This window comes from Danio rerio, chromosome 10 (assembly GCF_049306965.1).
Source record: "Danio rerio strain Tuebingen ecotype United States chromosome 10, GRCz12tu, whole genome shotgun sequence".
Lineage (NCBI taxonomy): Eukaryota > Metazoa > Chordata > Actinopteri > Cypriniformes > Danionidae > Danio > Danio rerio.
Window position 1 is genome coordinate 38,260,001 of NC_133185.1, and position 15,838 is coordinate 38,275,838.

The following is a 15,838-nucleotide window of genomic DNA, read 5'->3' on the forward strand; positions in this document are numbered from 1 at the left end:
TTCTTTTGACTGGTGGAGGACCAAGAAATGGCTCAGCAGCAGTCTTTTTCACTCTTTTTCATGGTGCCCAAATGTATTTGAGGAGTTTCAAGTTAATAAAAAGTGACGGGAAGCTATGCTAAGGTTAACTAGCCTATAGCATAAATCTTGCTGTCTGCAAAAGACAGTAATGTAGACGTACAATATAACTCCCATAAGTGGATACTATTCGACACAACTGCAAAAGCATCGTTTTAACCTTTATAAACGAATGTTAACGTTACTCTATCATCAGTCTATTGTCTAAATTACCGTGAGCTAACGTTGCATAAACAGAGCACCCAGTTGCAGACGTCAATAATGCAGCGTAATAGAATATCCCAATCAAACTCTGCTTCAACTCTGCTACAAGTTTATAAACTGCCTTTGGAACCCAATTAAGGTACAAAAATCTATTTAACAAAAATAGTGATGCAATGAATTATTTTTTTCGCTCAGCCGAGCCTTCTGTCTGTTGCTGTGGAGAAGCTTGTGCCAGACACCTTTTATATCCGCCCCTCCCTCCGACTACTGACTGAGGCCGTACTCACACTAGGTACAGTTGCCTCGAACCGGGCCAAAGCACGCTTGTCCCCCCTCCCGTCTCCACCGACGGCCCGCACTCACACCATATCAGGCATAAAGTCATATTATCAGGCAATGACTAGCAAAGTGCAACATTGTTTAATGTCAATTAAATGGTGCAAATGTTGTTTTGAATTATCATGTGATTTCAGACCCAATTACACAAAGTAACATGGAAAAGAATTTAGGAATCTTGTCACAAGTTGTCACTTTGTTAAAAAAAAAAATGAACGAATGTCTGAATATAAACCAACTTTACCTCAAATAGTAATTTTCCTTACTTTTAATTAAGAAACTTATTTAAGGGTTAGTTCACCCAAAAAAATGGAAATGATGTAATTTACTCATCCTTGACTTATTCCAAACAAGTTTGACTGTTGGGCGAGGCGGTGACGCACAGCAAGGTTGCTGGTTTGAGCCTCGGTTGGGTCACTTGGCATTTTTGTGTGGAGTTTGCATGTTCTCCCCGTGTTCCCGTGGGTTTCCTCCAAGTGCTCCGGTTTCCCCCACAGTCCAAAGACATGTGGTATAGGTGAATTAGGTATGCTAAAATTGACCGTAGTGTGTGTGTGTGTGAATGAGTGTGTATGGATGTTTTCCAGGGATGGTTTGCAGCTGGAAGGGCACCTGCTGCGTAAAACATTTGCTGGATAAGTTGCCGTTTCATTCCGTTGTGGCGACCCCAGATTAATAAAGGGTTCAAGCCAAAAAGAAAAGGAATGAATGAATTAAGTTTGAGTGTTTTTTGTTCTGTTAAACACACAAGATGAAATACTGAAGCATCTTGGAAACCTGTAAACATCGACTTCCATAGAATTTTTTTTTCATAGTATTTTGATTAGTTGTCACTTTGTTCAAGAAAAATAAACGAATGCCCGAATATAAACCAACTTTACCTCAATTATTAGTTTTCCTTACTTAATTTTAATTAGTTAGTTTAATTAGTTAACCCCAAAATAGAAATTATGTAATTACACATCCTTGACTGGTTCCAAACCAGTTTGAGTGTTTTTATTCTGTAAAACACAGAAGATTAAATACTGAAGCATGCTGGAAACCTGTAAACATCAACTTCCATAGAATTTGTTTTACCATAGTATTTTAGTAGTTGTCACTTTGTTAAAAAAAAAAAAACTAATGTCCGAACATAAACCAACTTTACATCAATTATTCATTTTCCCTAGTAAAATTTTACTGACAAGGATAGTTTACCCAAAATATACTCACCATACAAAACCTTTATTTATTATTTATATTTTGTTAAAAACAAAAGAGGATATTTTGAAGAAGCCTGTAACCATTGACTAACATAGTATAAAACACAATGGAAGTCAATGGTTACAGGTTTCCATCCTCGTTTAAATATCTTTTGCGTTCAACAGAAGAAATTTAAACTGGCATGAAACAAGTAAATGCTGACAGATTTGTTTCATTTTGAAGTGAATTATTCTTTTAAGTTTGTAAAGGTGAATAAAAAAACACTCACCAGGGGAGTCTTTCTTCTGTTCTGACAATTCGCCTTTCTGTCTGCCAACCGCCACGGCCACCAACACAACCAGCGCGCCTATCAGTAGCGACAGAGCAAAGATCGCTGCAAACTCCATCTTGGAGGGCTTTGTGCCACGTTATCACTCCTGACACAGGTAAACAGACTATAGCATATACGATATAAGACTTGCTGTATAGCAGAAGATCTGCGTTTCTGTAACTCGAGTCGCACTTAGTTCACTTCACTCCAGTGACCCGCTGGCAGCTTTACTTCTGGCTGTCCCGGTGCATCAAACTTCCCAGACTGACTTGACAATCCCCTGTATATGTTTAAAAATATGCAGCACCTATTAAATGAGATGTCTGTATGAAATGAATCCTCATAAAGAGGTTGTTGTCTGAAAGAATGAATTAACTTACTAGGGATCGAGTGCCAGATGGCTATTCAGCACTGCGCATGCGTACAAGTGGCATAATTCTCTCCTTCCTTGTTGAGCGAAGGAGTTCAGGCGAAAGATCGAGCTCTTAGCGACTCTAGCGGTTTGGAGTCTCGGCAGAAATTTATTTAAGGGTTAGTTCACCCTAAAATTTAACTAATGTCATTTACTTATTCATCCTTGACCTGTTCCTAACAAGTTTGAGTGCTTTTGTTCTGTTGAACACACAAGAATATATACTAAAGCATGTTGGAAACCTGTAACCATGCATCGACTTACATAGTATTTGCTTTTCTTAATAGTTACCGGTCTCGAACATTCTTCAATGTATCTTTTTTCGTGTTAAAAAAACTGTTCTGGAACAATAGATGAATAAATGATTACTGAATTATTATTTTTTTCATCCCTTTAAGGACCCCTAACAAATTTCATGATATGTTTTTGCATTTGGATCATGCACAATAATTAGGGACCAGCAATCAAAGAACATCCGGCTAACATTCTTGTATGATTTCGGTTTGTAATTTTTTGATGGCAATGAAATAAGAATGTTCTGGAAACATTCTCTTTTTTGATAACCGAAATCTAAACTTCCCCAAACATTGTTTTTATAATGACATCTTAAAGGACAACATTAAGCAAACATTCTCCTAGCCTAGAGGGAATGTTCTATTTACTTAAATAAATCTCTCTCGCGTAACCAATGACATTTTATTGCTAAAAATGTCCTTTGTTCCTTGTTTATTTACACGTGATATCATATGTACTTCATTTACATCTTATCAATTATTTCAAGTCCAACACAACCAAGTCCAGCTCCATACATGCATTTATTAGGACAATTCATTTTTCTTAAAAAAAAAATACAATTTAGAAAATAATTCCAGTTTGCACGTACAATACAATCTATCCAGGTATTAGATTTCTATTAATTTACTCTTTTTGACATCATTGATCCACATGTGCTACAGAATGACATCCTACAACAAATATAACTTTGTCCTTATTCTCAAAAACTAAAATCCTGCTTCCTTTTAAAGGGATAGTTCACCCCAATAATGTTAAATGTAATCACAATTTACTCACCTTGAAGTGGCTCCAAATCGGTCTTCTGTTAAAAATCTCTATATATTTTCTATTTCAGATATTCTAAAAATATCTATCTATATATATATATATATTTTTTTTTTTTTTTCAAAATATTGGAAACCAGTATCCATTGACATCCATAGCATTTTGTCCTACTATGCATGTCAGTGTCTACCAGTTTTCAACATTCTTCAAAATATCTTATGTAATACTTTATATTTATAGTATTTATGTTGGACAGAAAAAAGGGAAATTAAATAGATTTGCAACAAACAGAGAGTGAGTAAACGATGACACAATGGTCATTTTCAGGTGAACGATCCCTTTCAAATTTCATTTAATGCATTTATCAACCAACTAAAGAAGATCACCTCCCATGATCTAAATAATGTGCAGCTCTTCTTTTAAATCAACTCAAATTAAACTTTGAGAGAAACACTCCACCTTTTTTGGAAATAGGGTCATTTTACAATTAGAGTTACCCCTGTTTGTAACACTTTATAATAGCTACACACTATGAATCATTTATTAAGCATTAGCAAATAGTGAATTCATTATTTGTTAAGCATTACCTCTACATTAATAGACATTTATAAGCAGTTTATAACTGCAGAAACAAATGCTCTGTTTTTGACTTATAAGCACATTTATAATCTTCTTAATGATTGTACTTTCATACTTTTTTAATGATTATTTTTCATGACAAAATTTAGTATCGCATTATTTACAAATCATTTGTATTTAATAGTTGTGTTTTTTTTTTAAGATCATTCATGATGAGTGAGTAAATAACTAATAAACTATTTAATTCAACATCTTTATATATTATTATTTAGGCATATACTAATAGTTAATGTGTATGTTAATAAATGCTCAATTAACTCAGCCTTATCCTGTTTTGTGACCTAATCTAAAGCGAGGGCTATTTAAGCTTTATAAATCCGTGATAAATAAAATAAAGACAATTAAAGGCTCAATATCAAATGAACAATACATCTTTGCAATCCTATCTAAAAGTAAAATGACTGTAAAGTTTAAACATTACTGAATAACAGGAGTGTCAAAACACAACAAACAATTGGATAAAACAACAACAACAATATAATAATTTAACAATATATTATGATGCAACTTTTCAATGTTATTTAGTGACGTTTAAACTGCACAGTCATTTCACTTTACATAAGATTGCAAAGATTCATTTTCATTCGATACGGTTTCATCTGTGTATCTTCAAACAAACAGAAATGAATTAAGTCATTTACTGTCTTTTGTTCCTGTTTAGACTATAACTGAGCCTTCAATTGTCATTTATTAGGGATTTATAAAGCATAAATAGTCTTTGATTAGGTGACAAAACTGGATGAAGTTGAGTTAATAAAGCATTTGTGAACATGCAAATTACTATTAATATATGCCTGAATAGTAAGAACAATAAATGTTAATTTAAATAGTTTATTAAACATTTATTTATGCATTCTCAATAATCTTTTAAAACCAGAAACTTCTCTCAAATAACTGATTTGTTAATAGTGCAATAATTAATTTAGTAATAAAAAATTATAATTAACAAACTATGAAAATACAATCATTAAGCACATTATGTATGTATGTATGTATATATATATATATATATATATGTTCTTATAATGCCACAATAATTAACTGCTTACTAACATCTATTAATGTAGAGTTAATGCTTAACAGGTAATGAATTCACTGTTAGCTAATGGTTAATAAATGATTCACATTGTGTAGCTATAATAAAGAGATACTAAGGTTTAGTTTTATCATTTTTGAATCCATTCAGGCGATCTCTGCATCACTTTTTAGAGCACTTTTAGCATAGCTTAGCATAAATCATTGAATCGGATTAGACCATTAGCATCTCACTAAAATGGCCAAAGACTTTTGTTAATTATTCTATTTACAGCTTGACACTTTTGCAGTTACATCATGTAAGACTGAAGGAAAATGAAAAGTTGCTTTTCAGTCTATAAAAAATATTCTTATAATCTAATTTTAATTATATTCTAATTTGATTAATTATAATATTTTATTCCTATTATCTTTATTTTCCTTCAGTCGTAGTACAAGATGTAACTATAGAAGAGTCAAGCTTTAAATTGGAAAATAATCTAAACTCTTCATTTTTGAGAAAGACGCTTATGGTCTAATCCGATGTAATTATTTATGCTAAGTTAAAAGTGCTCCTGCTAGACCCAAACATCGGCGGAATTCATTCAAACATGATAAAACTCAAATGTTTAACTTTAGAGCAGTGTTTCTCAACCATGTTCCAGGAGAACCATCAGCTCTGCACAATTTCAGTGTCTCCTTAACCAAACACCGGATTCAGATCATCAGTTCATTAGCAGAGACTGAAAGACCTGTAATGGGTGGGACAGACAAAAGAAACATTCAAAACATGCAGTGTTGGTGGTCCTCCAGGAACGTGGTTGAGAAACACTGCTCTAAAGTTAAACATTTGAGTTTTTTTAGAGGACATGTTATTTTCCAAAAAAGTGGAGTGTTCCTTTAACAAACAGAAGTGCTTGATTACGATCACATTGGTCCAAATTAACTTCCAAAAATCTGACCTTAGCTCTAATAAATCTTCAAGTCTCAGTAGCTGAACATCTGTGGCGCAGCGGTGGTCTGCTGTTGAGCAGGTCCTGTGACTTGCGTCTGAATCTGATGTCTTTGTTCTGGGAGTGTTTGTGGCTGATCCGAAGGCCCTTGAGGGGCCGCTGTGTCTGTCTGAGGGTCATCTATGCTGGCGGTGTGAGCTCCATCGGCTGCCACGGGCCGCCAGGTTAAAGCAGGCTGCTCCAGCTGATGGGGAAGGGGGTTGACGAAGGTGGTGAGGTTGATAAAATGTGCAACCGATTGTGGAGCCGTGGCCCCCACCGTGCCCACAGCCTCGGACTGGAGATCTGGCGGCCGGTTGTGCAGCATGGCTGAGCCGCTGACAGTGTCAAAGGTCACAGTGAGGATGGAGCTGTCTAGAGTGAGCGGCCGGTCAGATGGAGTAAGGTGACTGACAGCCACCGGCTGCAGGTTACTAAACTGGGCAGGAGCAGGGGTTGTGATGGGGGTCACGGTGATGTTGGTTAAATTGACTGAACTGGAAGACACCGGAGGGGCGCTGGGGTCGGTCAACACTACCACCTGTGTGTGTACATTGGGCAGAGGAGATTTGTCAATACACAGAAGTAGATATTTGAGACCATTCATTCATTCATTCGTTCGTTCGTTCGTTCGTTCGTTTATTTACTTTCCTTCAGATTAGTCCCATATTCATCAGGGGTCACCAAAGACCCACCATGTTGCCCCCTGTTTGAGATCAATAAGATCAGCATATTTACTCATTTGGTGGACATCCTGTCATATTTGCCATGAGCAGATCAGTAAAAACTGCACAATGTGTTACATGTGTGTGAGTGTGTTTGTGTGTGTACGCATGAATGCTGTAACAGCATTTCTGTGTGGCTTATTCATCTTACTCTGGTATTTTTGACTGTGGAAGGTTTCAATGTGTCCGAGTTGCTCTCTCTTTTTATGTGTATATCCTGACATTCGACAAAGATTATTCTTCTTTGAAACGAAATGTCCTGAGAGTTGGCAGGGAAGAACCTACTTTGAGACGTTGAGGAGAACCAGCTTATATTCATTTAAAGGCACAGGCACAAAAATAGCTACAATTCCCTCTGACCAAAAAATTGACATTTTCAACAGGGTATATTTGATAATCTGATGGATATTTATTATTTATTTATTTTTTAGTTTAGTTTATTTGTTTACAGGGTCAATGCACATTAATAAACATTACTGTAAAATGTGCCAGAATTAGCCAAGAATGGCTATTTTTCATCTGTTGACTTGAAACTTTACAGATGCTTTCTGGAGAAATAAAATAGGCTTCTTATTTTACATCTTGTTATAGGGCCAAAATTGGAGCCCTTTAAGAAGAAGACTATTCTGCTCACTAAAGCCGCTCTTCCACTGTGTGTTACGGTTTACCAGAAGTTGGCTCACTTTGGTTCATCTAAGTTTGCATTTTCGTTGCAGTTAAGTACCCTATAAAGTCCACGTGAACCGGAAGTTGCTGAGACTTTTATTTCAGTATGTTAATGTACTTTCAACTCAAACTGAATATTAAGTAGGGGGCGGGGCTTTCTTTTGCACATCATTTCCTCATAGCTATCTAAGAGGGGCGTGGTTAGGAATACTGATATACAGCTACTATGGAAGCCTTCATGTTGACGTCATCAGATGGATCGTTACTCTAAAGATGGAAGCAAATGGTCAGTCGTTGATTGAAGATTATCGAAACCAAATTTTTTTTAGGAGATTAACTTGCACAGATTAATTATTCAGTTTAGGAATAACAACATGAGCTGCCAAAATAAACATTGAGAATTTTGATTCGACATAGACTTTAAAGTCTATGTGAACCGGAAGTTGCTGAGACTTTTATTTTAGTATGTTAATGTACTTTTAACTGAAACAGAATATTAAGTAGGAGGCAGGGCTTTCTTTTGCGCATCATTCCCTCATAGCTATCTAAATAAGAGGGGCGTGGTTAAGAATACTAATAATCTTACATAGCGCTCATGTTGATGTCAACAGAAGGATCACCACTCTAAAGGAAGAAGCAAATGGTCAGACGTTGATCGAAGATTACCAAAACAAACTTTTTTTTTCAGTGGATTAAATATTCATCTTAAGAATAACAATGTGAGCTGGCAAAATAAACATTGAGAAATTTGACTCCACACAGACTTTAAAGTCAACGTGAACCGGAAGTTGCTGAGACTTTTCAGTATGTTAATGTACTTCCAACTGAAGCTAAATATTGAGTATGGGGGCATGGCTTTCTTTTTCCAAATCTTTCCTTAGTAAGCATGTGATCCTTTCCTTCCGACCAGTGTACACCCACCTTTAAGGCTGCATTTATTTGATCAAAAATACAGTAAAAACTGTACAATTGTGAAGTATTATTAAAATTAAAAACATTATTGACTGTAGTCAATAAATTTCATGTGTTCCTTTTTATTCTTTAAAAAAATTACAAATATTAATAGTGTGCTTCTTTTTTATTATTATTTTAAACCCACTGCAACTGCAAGTGACTTGGGGAGGGGGGGGCAACTTGTATGAAATAAAATATCTGTTTATCAATATAGTTCAATTATTATTATTATTGATTGATTAATTTCACTTCATTAATCCCAGGGGGAAATTTATTTGTCGAAGGAACACACATCACACAAAATACAGTGTTAAATACACCATAAGGTAACAGTGCAATTCAATGCTCAGTTCAGGAAACTATATGCATTTGCTATATAGTAATGTACATGTTATTTGATTATATGTTATATGTACCTGCTGAATGCTCTGTACGGCAGAGTTGGTTTCATCTCCCACAGCAGCAGGAAACTCAGTGTTTTTGCTGGTGAAGTCGCTGTACTCGTCTGAATCTGACAGCTCGGGCTCATGAGGAAGGAGTTTTGCCCTCTTCTTGGAGTTCCTGGAGACTTTTTCAGTAAGAGAGCTTTTGTCCAGAGTCAGAGGAGGCTGAAAAGCAATGATTATTAATAAAAAATATTCAAATGTCCCATATGCAAAACTATCCTCCTTTCGTTTTCATTCGCATGAAATATAGGAATTTAAAATACAAACCTGTGCAATACTGATGGTGGAGGCGTCGACTGTTGATGGTTCTGAAATATCAAATTCACTCAATCGTACCGCCACGATCTAGAGAGGAACCACATGTCAAATGTTGTCAGAATCTGGTTAGATACTTATTTATAATCTTTTAATATAATACATCATTATGATAAATTTAGTAATATTATAAATGATTAAAATTTTGCCTAGTGGATTAAAGGGTTGTGGCAATATATAAAATTATAAAAAATTAGTGCTGCTAAATGATTAATAACAACTAATTACACACACAAACAAAAATTTGCATTTACAGAGGTCTGGGCATATTGTGTATATATAAGGCGGGCGATGCAGTGGCGCAGTAGGTAGTGCTGTTGCCTCACAGCAAGAAGGTCGCTGGTTCGAGCCTCGGCTCAGTTGGCGTTTCTGTGTGGAGTTTGCATGTTCTCCCTGCGTTCTCAGTTGAAAGACATGCGGTACAAGTGAATTGTTCGTAGTCTATGAGTGTGTGTGTGGAAATGAGTGTGTATGGATGTTTCGCAGGGATGGGCTGTGGCTGGAAGGGCATCAGCTGCGTAAAAACGTGCTGGATAAGTTGGTGGTTCATTCCGCTGTGGCGACCCCCATATTAATAAAGGGACTAAGCCGACAAGAAAATGAATGAATAAATATATAAGGCGACACGGTGGCTTAGTGGTTAGTACTGTTGCCTCATAGTAAGAAGGTCGCTGATTCGAGTTCTGGCTGGGTCAGTTGGCATTTCAAAGTGGAGTTTGCATGTTCTTCCCATGTTAGTGTAAGTTTCCTCCGGGTGCTCTGGTTTCCCTCACAGTCCAAAAACATGTGCTATAGGTGAATTGAATAAACTAAATTGGCCATAGTGTATGTATGTGAATGAGTGTGTATGAATGTTTCTCAGTACTGGGTGGCGGAGGGAAGAGCTTCCGCTTTGTAAAACATATGCTGGATAAGCTGGCGGTTCATTCCGCTGTGGCGAACCCTGATAAATAAGGGACTAAGCCGAAGGAAAATGAATGAATTTTGCATTTAAGATGCAAAAACCTCTAAGTGCCATCTGAAATTTTCATCTAAAATTGGCATATTTCTCAGGCTCCTGTGTTATGTCTAGGTTCAGTAATTTAACTATTATGGCAAAGAATAGGTTATTTTCATCTCTTTTAACATGAAAAAACAGAAGACAATTTCAGATGGCACTAAGAGTTTTTTGCATCTAAAATCTTCACACTATATATATATGTGAAGAGTTTAGATGCAAAAAACTGTAAGTGCCATCTGAAATTGTCTTCTGTTTATATATATATATATATATATATATATATATATATATATATACATACAGTTGAAGTCAGAATTATTAGCCCCCCTGTTTATTTTTTTTTTCCAATTTCTGTTTAACGGAGACAAGATTTTTGAACACATTTCTAAACACAATAGTTTTTATAACTGATTTATTTTATCTTTGCCATGATGACAGTAAATAATATTTGACAAGATATTTTTCAAGACACTTCTATACAGCTTAAAATGACATTTAAAGGCTTAACTAGGTTAATTAGGTTAACTAGGCAGGTTAGTGTAATTAGGTAAGTTATTGTATAATGATGGTTTGTTCTGTAGACTATTAAAAAATATAGCTTAAAGGAGCTAATAATTCTGACCTTAAAATGTTGTTTAAAAAATTAAAAACTGCTTTTATTCTAGCCGAAAAAAAACAACTAAAGACTTTCTCCAGAAGAAAAAATATTATCAGACATACTGTGAAAATTTCCTTGCTCTGTCAAACATCATTTGGGAAATATTAAAAAAAAAAAAAAAATTCAAAGGGGGGCTAATAATTCTGACTTCAACTGTACATATATACATATAACACATATTAAAAATGTTAATAGTATCTTAATACAAAATATTTAAATATACACCGTACACGCATATATAAAACTTATTTTGTACACAATTAATTGTTAAACAGCACTAAATAATATGATTTTAGATTTTAGGGTAACACTATGATCCTTAAAAAAAGATATTTAAATGCTAAAATAGATCATTCTTGTCTTAATAATAATAATAATAATTATATTATTAATATTAAATTTATAATGATAATATGTTTATATATAAATATGATTAAATTTAAATATACATATTATATTAAATAAATAAAATCAAACATTCGTTCATCCATACTACACTCTTATTGGTTTGATGCTTTAAATGTATATGCCAAATGTGATTTTAAAATGTACGAATTATACAATTTAAGTTATTTTTCTGTCATTGTTGGCACATCATTAACATCTTTCTGGTCATATTACACACCAGTGTGCTTTAATTAAAGTTATTTAATTACCATCAATATGCAAATGGTCTTTTCAGTGAAAAAATAAACAGTAAGTCACCTCGGGATGTTTTCGGCGCATGTGGCGGTTCATGGAGGCCCGTGTGGAGACTTTGGTGCCGCACAGATGGCAGCTCTGAGCTTCCACCTTCTCATGGGTCAACTGTGTGTGTTTCTGAAGCATGTACTGCGTCACGTACTTCTTGTCACACACGGAGCATGAAAACGTCTTTCCAACTGTTAAAGAGAGACAGTAAATTCACAGACCTTCCAAAAGACCTCAGAAGCAATCATTAATTCATTTTTTTGTCTTTATATCAGTTGTTTTACTCTCAAATGCTAGTAGCTATTCAGTAGGGCTGCATAATATATCACAAAATTAGCATTATCGCATTAATAGTATATACATTGGATCCCAGCCGGAGCATGCTTAAGTTATCGATGACATGTTGTTCAGTTTAACAGGAAAAGAAGCGATCTCGCTCAGCACAGAGGACATTGCTTTAGTTTTATCGTTTTGTATTATTTTTAGTCGTTTAGGATGCAGTGACACGCAGTCAAATATTTTGCTAAACAGATCCACCGCTTTTGACTTTCATAAATGATTATAAAAGCCCTCGTGCTGCAGGTATTAGGTTTGCTGAAGATGACGTGCAGCCAGGGGTTTGCGTCTTTAATAAGCTATGACAGTTTGTGTTCATTGAAAAGTAAAAATGATTAATAAATTCATATGAAGCAGTCCCATAAAAGTCACGTTGAGTCTTCAGTTTCGGGCTCAGGCGTGCTTTGCACTCACACTACAACCGAACCGCACTCTGGCACACCTCTTCCAACTAGGTCAGGGCCGGCCAACTGAACCATGCCTGAGCCCAATTGGGAGCACTCACACTTGTCAAGCCAACCGGGAAACGGTTCGCCTGGGCACGGTTCGGATAGCATAGTGTGAGTACGCCCTTAAAGACTACATTTTTGCAACTTTACACAGTTTTTTTTTTTTTTTTAGAAAATGTCTTTTACCCATTTACTTTAATATCATTAAATAAATAAATGGTTTTAAAACATAGCTAATAAAAAATAGCATTTTTCTAGAAAAGATTTATATCGTAAATAATATTATTATCGCAATACTCAACAACAGTATGGCATATCACCTATTTTTCCAGTATCGTGCAGCCCTACTATTGACTTTATTTTGATGAGTCACCATGATTTCAGCTTAAATCAGTAAATTGCAGCCTTTTGATAGTAAACAGTTTACTGAAACGCAATCAGTGTAACATGCTATACCTGTATGAATAAGCTTGTGCGTCTCCATTGTGTTTCTCTCGCTAAACGTCTTCCCGCACAGTTCACACATGAAGTCCTTTGTGCCTGGAGGAATACATTATTACATTCAATTTATATACATTTTATTATATGCATCATGTTTATTATTATACTTCTGTATATGACTCATTCCATAACTGAGGGCACATTTGAAGCATTTTGCATTCATTTTGCTTAAAGGATATACACAACAAATGTATCATTTACAGTAAAACAAATCTGTTATTAATGTAAAATACTGAAGCATTTTTAAATGTGATAAGAAACAGTTGATTCTGTTACTAATTGTTGTTGAACCTGTTTTAAACCACCAACAGAGCTGACAGTAACAGAGTTGATATTTTCCACCACTATGTGCTGTGCTTCAAGATGCTAACCTTAAACCAGACGCCCCACATGCCATGTCTAAAACAGATTTTTATTTATTTTTCATATTATTGTTTTTGTGTTTTAATAAATGAAAACTTCACTGTAATATCAGAATAACAGGGTTGACATATACTGTAACTATTCTTCTATTGGTGTATCCTAAAAATTCTGTCCAAATGAAGAATAGTGGCTTTCCTCAATGCTTTCGTGAGTTTCCCACCAGAGGAAGTGACATCACTTGGAGCAACTTGCATGCTTTTTCTATCAGAGCTCAACAGACTATTATGCATTTTTATTGACCAGAACACACACACACAGACACAAAATATATACTTTTATCACTGAAATGACAAATAACACAGAAAGTAGTTATTTAATACAAAATTTTAACTCAGTAAAGTAAGAATGAAAATTAGACTTTATAGCTCGTGAAGCTGAATGTGTGATTCAGGACATGGAAAATCAAACCTCAAAGTCTAAAGCAGATGACACAAAAGCACTAAGGGTGTATCCGAATCCAATTTTTAAACTTATGCAAACAATAATATTTTTTATTACATTTTAATCCTATAATTTTTCATATTTAAAGATGTTTCTTCATTGCTGTACATCCCTGTGTGTGTAATAAGCAATGTTTATGCACATTTAGGATTCACATAGGCACATAACCAATGCACTCTTTAATAACAGAATAACAAAAAAAAACTATTTTATTTTATTTTATTTTATGCATTGGTTATTTATCAAAATTTGACCAATTATATGGGGGCTTACTATGTTTACCCCACCTCCCCTGTAGTTGCTGTTCTGTTTTCATTTATTCATAGGGCTGTATTTTAACGAACTAAGCACAAAGTCTAAAGCAGATGGCACAAAAGCACTAAGGGCGTGTGTGGATACACTTTTTAAATGTTTATAGACAATATTTTTTTGTTAAATTTTAATCCTTTAATTTTTCATATTTAAAGATGTTTGTGCATTGCTGTAAATCACTGTGTGTGTAAAAATAAGCAACCTGTATGCACAATTCGAATCCATATAGGCATATAATCAATGCACTCTTTAATAACAAAATAACAAAACAAAAAAAAAGTTTATTTTTTGCATGGGTTGTTTTATCAAAATCTGACCAATCAGATGGGGGCTTACTATCTTTATGCCCACCTCCTGATAGTTGCTGTTCCGCTATTGGCTGAAGCAGCCCAAAGGTGAACCCAGGGCTGAAAATAAATACTAATGGCCGGAGGAAAAGATGAAAAAGAAAAATGACAATAGCCAATTCAGAGTCTGAATAATTGCTCATGTTTTCACTCATTCATAAGGCTCTATTATATTGAAGTCCAAAGTTGTAAGCGGATGGCACAAAAGCACTAAGAGCGTGTCCGAATGCACTTTTTAAATTTATGTAAACAATTATATTTTTTTCTAAATTTTAGTCTATAAATTTTTCACATTTATAGATGTTTGTGTATTGCTGTACATCCCTGTGTGTGTAATACACAACGTGTATGTGTTTTGGATCCACATAGGCACATAACCAATGCATTCATTAATAATAAAAACCCTGAGATATTGACTTTAGACCAGCTTTTAGACGGCCAATGGTGCGGTCTGTGTCTGTTGACTCAAAATAGCAAAGCACCAACAATGCGCCTCAACACACCCATAAGTGGTGCAAATTGCTTTTTAAACAACATGGCACGAAACGTGAAATTGATTACGTCCCAAATATGAAAATTAGACTTTATAGTTTACATAGCTAAAGATACATAGAAAGATTTATTTTTACTTTTTGAACTTGATATTAGGGTTGGGCGATGTCGACCAATTAGGCATAGTACGATGTCTAATGCAAAACATAGCAATGGACGATGGCAGCATCATCATGTGGAAAAAAAAGGGGGTGGTTGGGTTTAGTGGGGGGAGGAGGAGGGATCCGGGGGTGAGAAGGGTGCGCGACTTATTTGAGGACCGGGAGGGAGACGTGCGATTTCCAGGAGTTTATCACTCGTTTGGGGGCATTACGAGTCCCGCAAATGCATAGAGACGTTTAACAACTATAGTGAGACGCGATCCAGTGGTACACCCTTCATAAACTCTCCGATGTGCACTGCTCTCTGCCTGGAGCTCAGAGGAGCGCATTACAGCGTGTGGCTGTGTGTGTGTGTGTGGCTGTGTTTGTGTGTGTGTGGTCACATGATGTGCGTTTTCAGGGGACGGAGGGCTGTTCAGTAAAACATGGTGTGGATCATTTTCGTTCTAAAATGCCATTTTAACACTAAGACGTATTAATGTAAACAGGGCCTGAGTGTGTATTTTTCGTGAGTGGGTTTGCGACGGGGGCGGGGCAGAGGATTGGCGATGCCGGCTTAGCATCGTGTTGTCTATTGACCATAGGCGATGGACGATGGTATCGGAATAATGTTCTATCGGAAATAAATTGTGTTGTAATTTAAAACCGTTTCATTATTTTATTTATTTTTTTTTT

The 15,838-nt window shown here is 35.4% G+C and overlaps 3 protein-coding genes across 9 annotated transcripts in view; 1 reads left to right on the forward strand and 2 right to left on the reverse strand.

Annotated features, from left to right (window-relative positions):
- The window catches only part of tbl2 (transducin beta like 2), a 10,972-nt gene extending 8,412 nt beyond the window's left edge, over positions 1-2,560 (reverse strand). Inside the window, exons 1-3 of one of the 6 annotated variants that reach the window (XM_073913559.1) lie at positions 2,512-2,560; positions 2,324-2,411; positions 2,090-2,167 (exon numbers count right to left, since the gene is read on the reverse strand). Coding sequence is in view for 3 of the 6 variants with exons in the window: in XM_073913557.1 (XP_073769658.1) it covers positions 2,090-2,207 (118 nt within the window). In the remaining 3 variants the exon portion in view is untranslated. 6 annotated transcript variants of the gene reach the window in all.
- Positions 1-15,838, forward strand: part of mdh2 (malate dehydrogenase 2, NAD (mitochondrial)) — a 172,983-nt gene that overhangs the window by 43,575 nt on the left and 113,570 nt on the right. The window lies entirely within an intron of this gene.
- Positions 3,340-15,838, reverse strand: part of prdm15 (PR domain containing 15) — a 35,089-nt gene continuing 22,590 nt past the window's right edge. Inside the window, exons 20-25 of one of the 2 annotated variants that reach the window (XR_012386452.1) lie at positions 12,943-13,026; positions 11,717-11,892; positions 9,306-9,383; positions 9,009-9,200; positions 6,165-6,788; positions 3,340-4,061 (exon numbers count right to left, since the gene is read on the reverse strand). Coding sequence is in view for 1 of the 2 variants with exons in the window: in XM_009305497.5 (XP_009303772.1) it covers positions 6,243-6,788; positions 9,009-9,200; positions 9,306-9,383; positions 11,717-11,892; positions 12,943-13,026 (1,076 nt within the window). In the remaining variant the exon portion in view is untranslated. Of the gene's footprint in view, positions 4,062-5,687; positions 6,789-9,008; positions 9,201-9,305; positions 9,384-11,716; positions 11,893-12,942; positions 13,027-15,838 lie in introns of those variants that run through there. The other variant, XM_009305497.5, reaches the window with a different exon arrangement.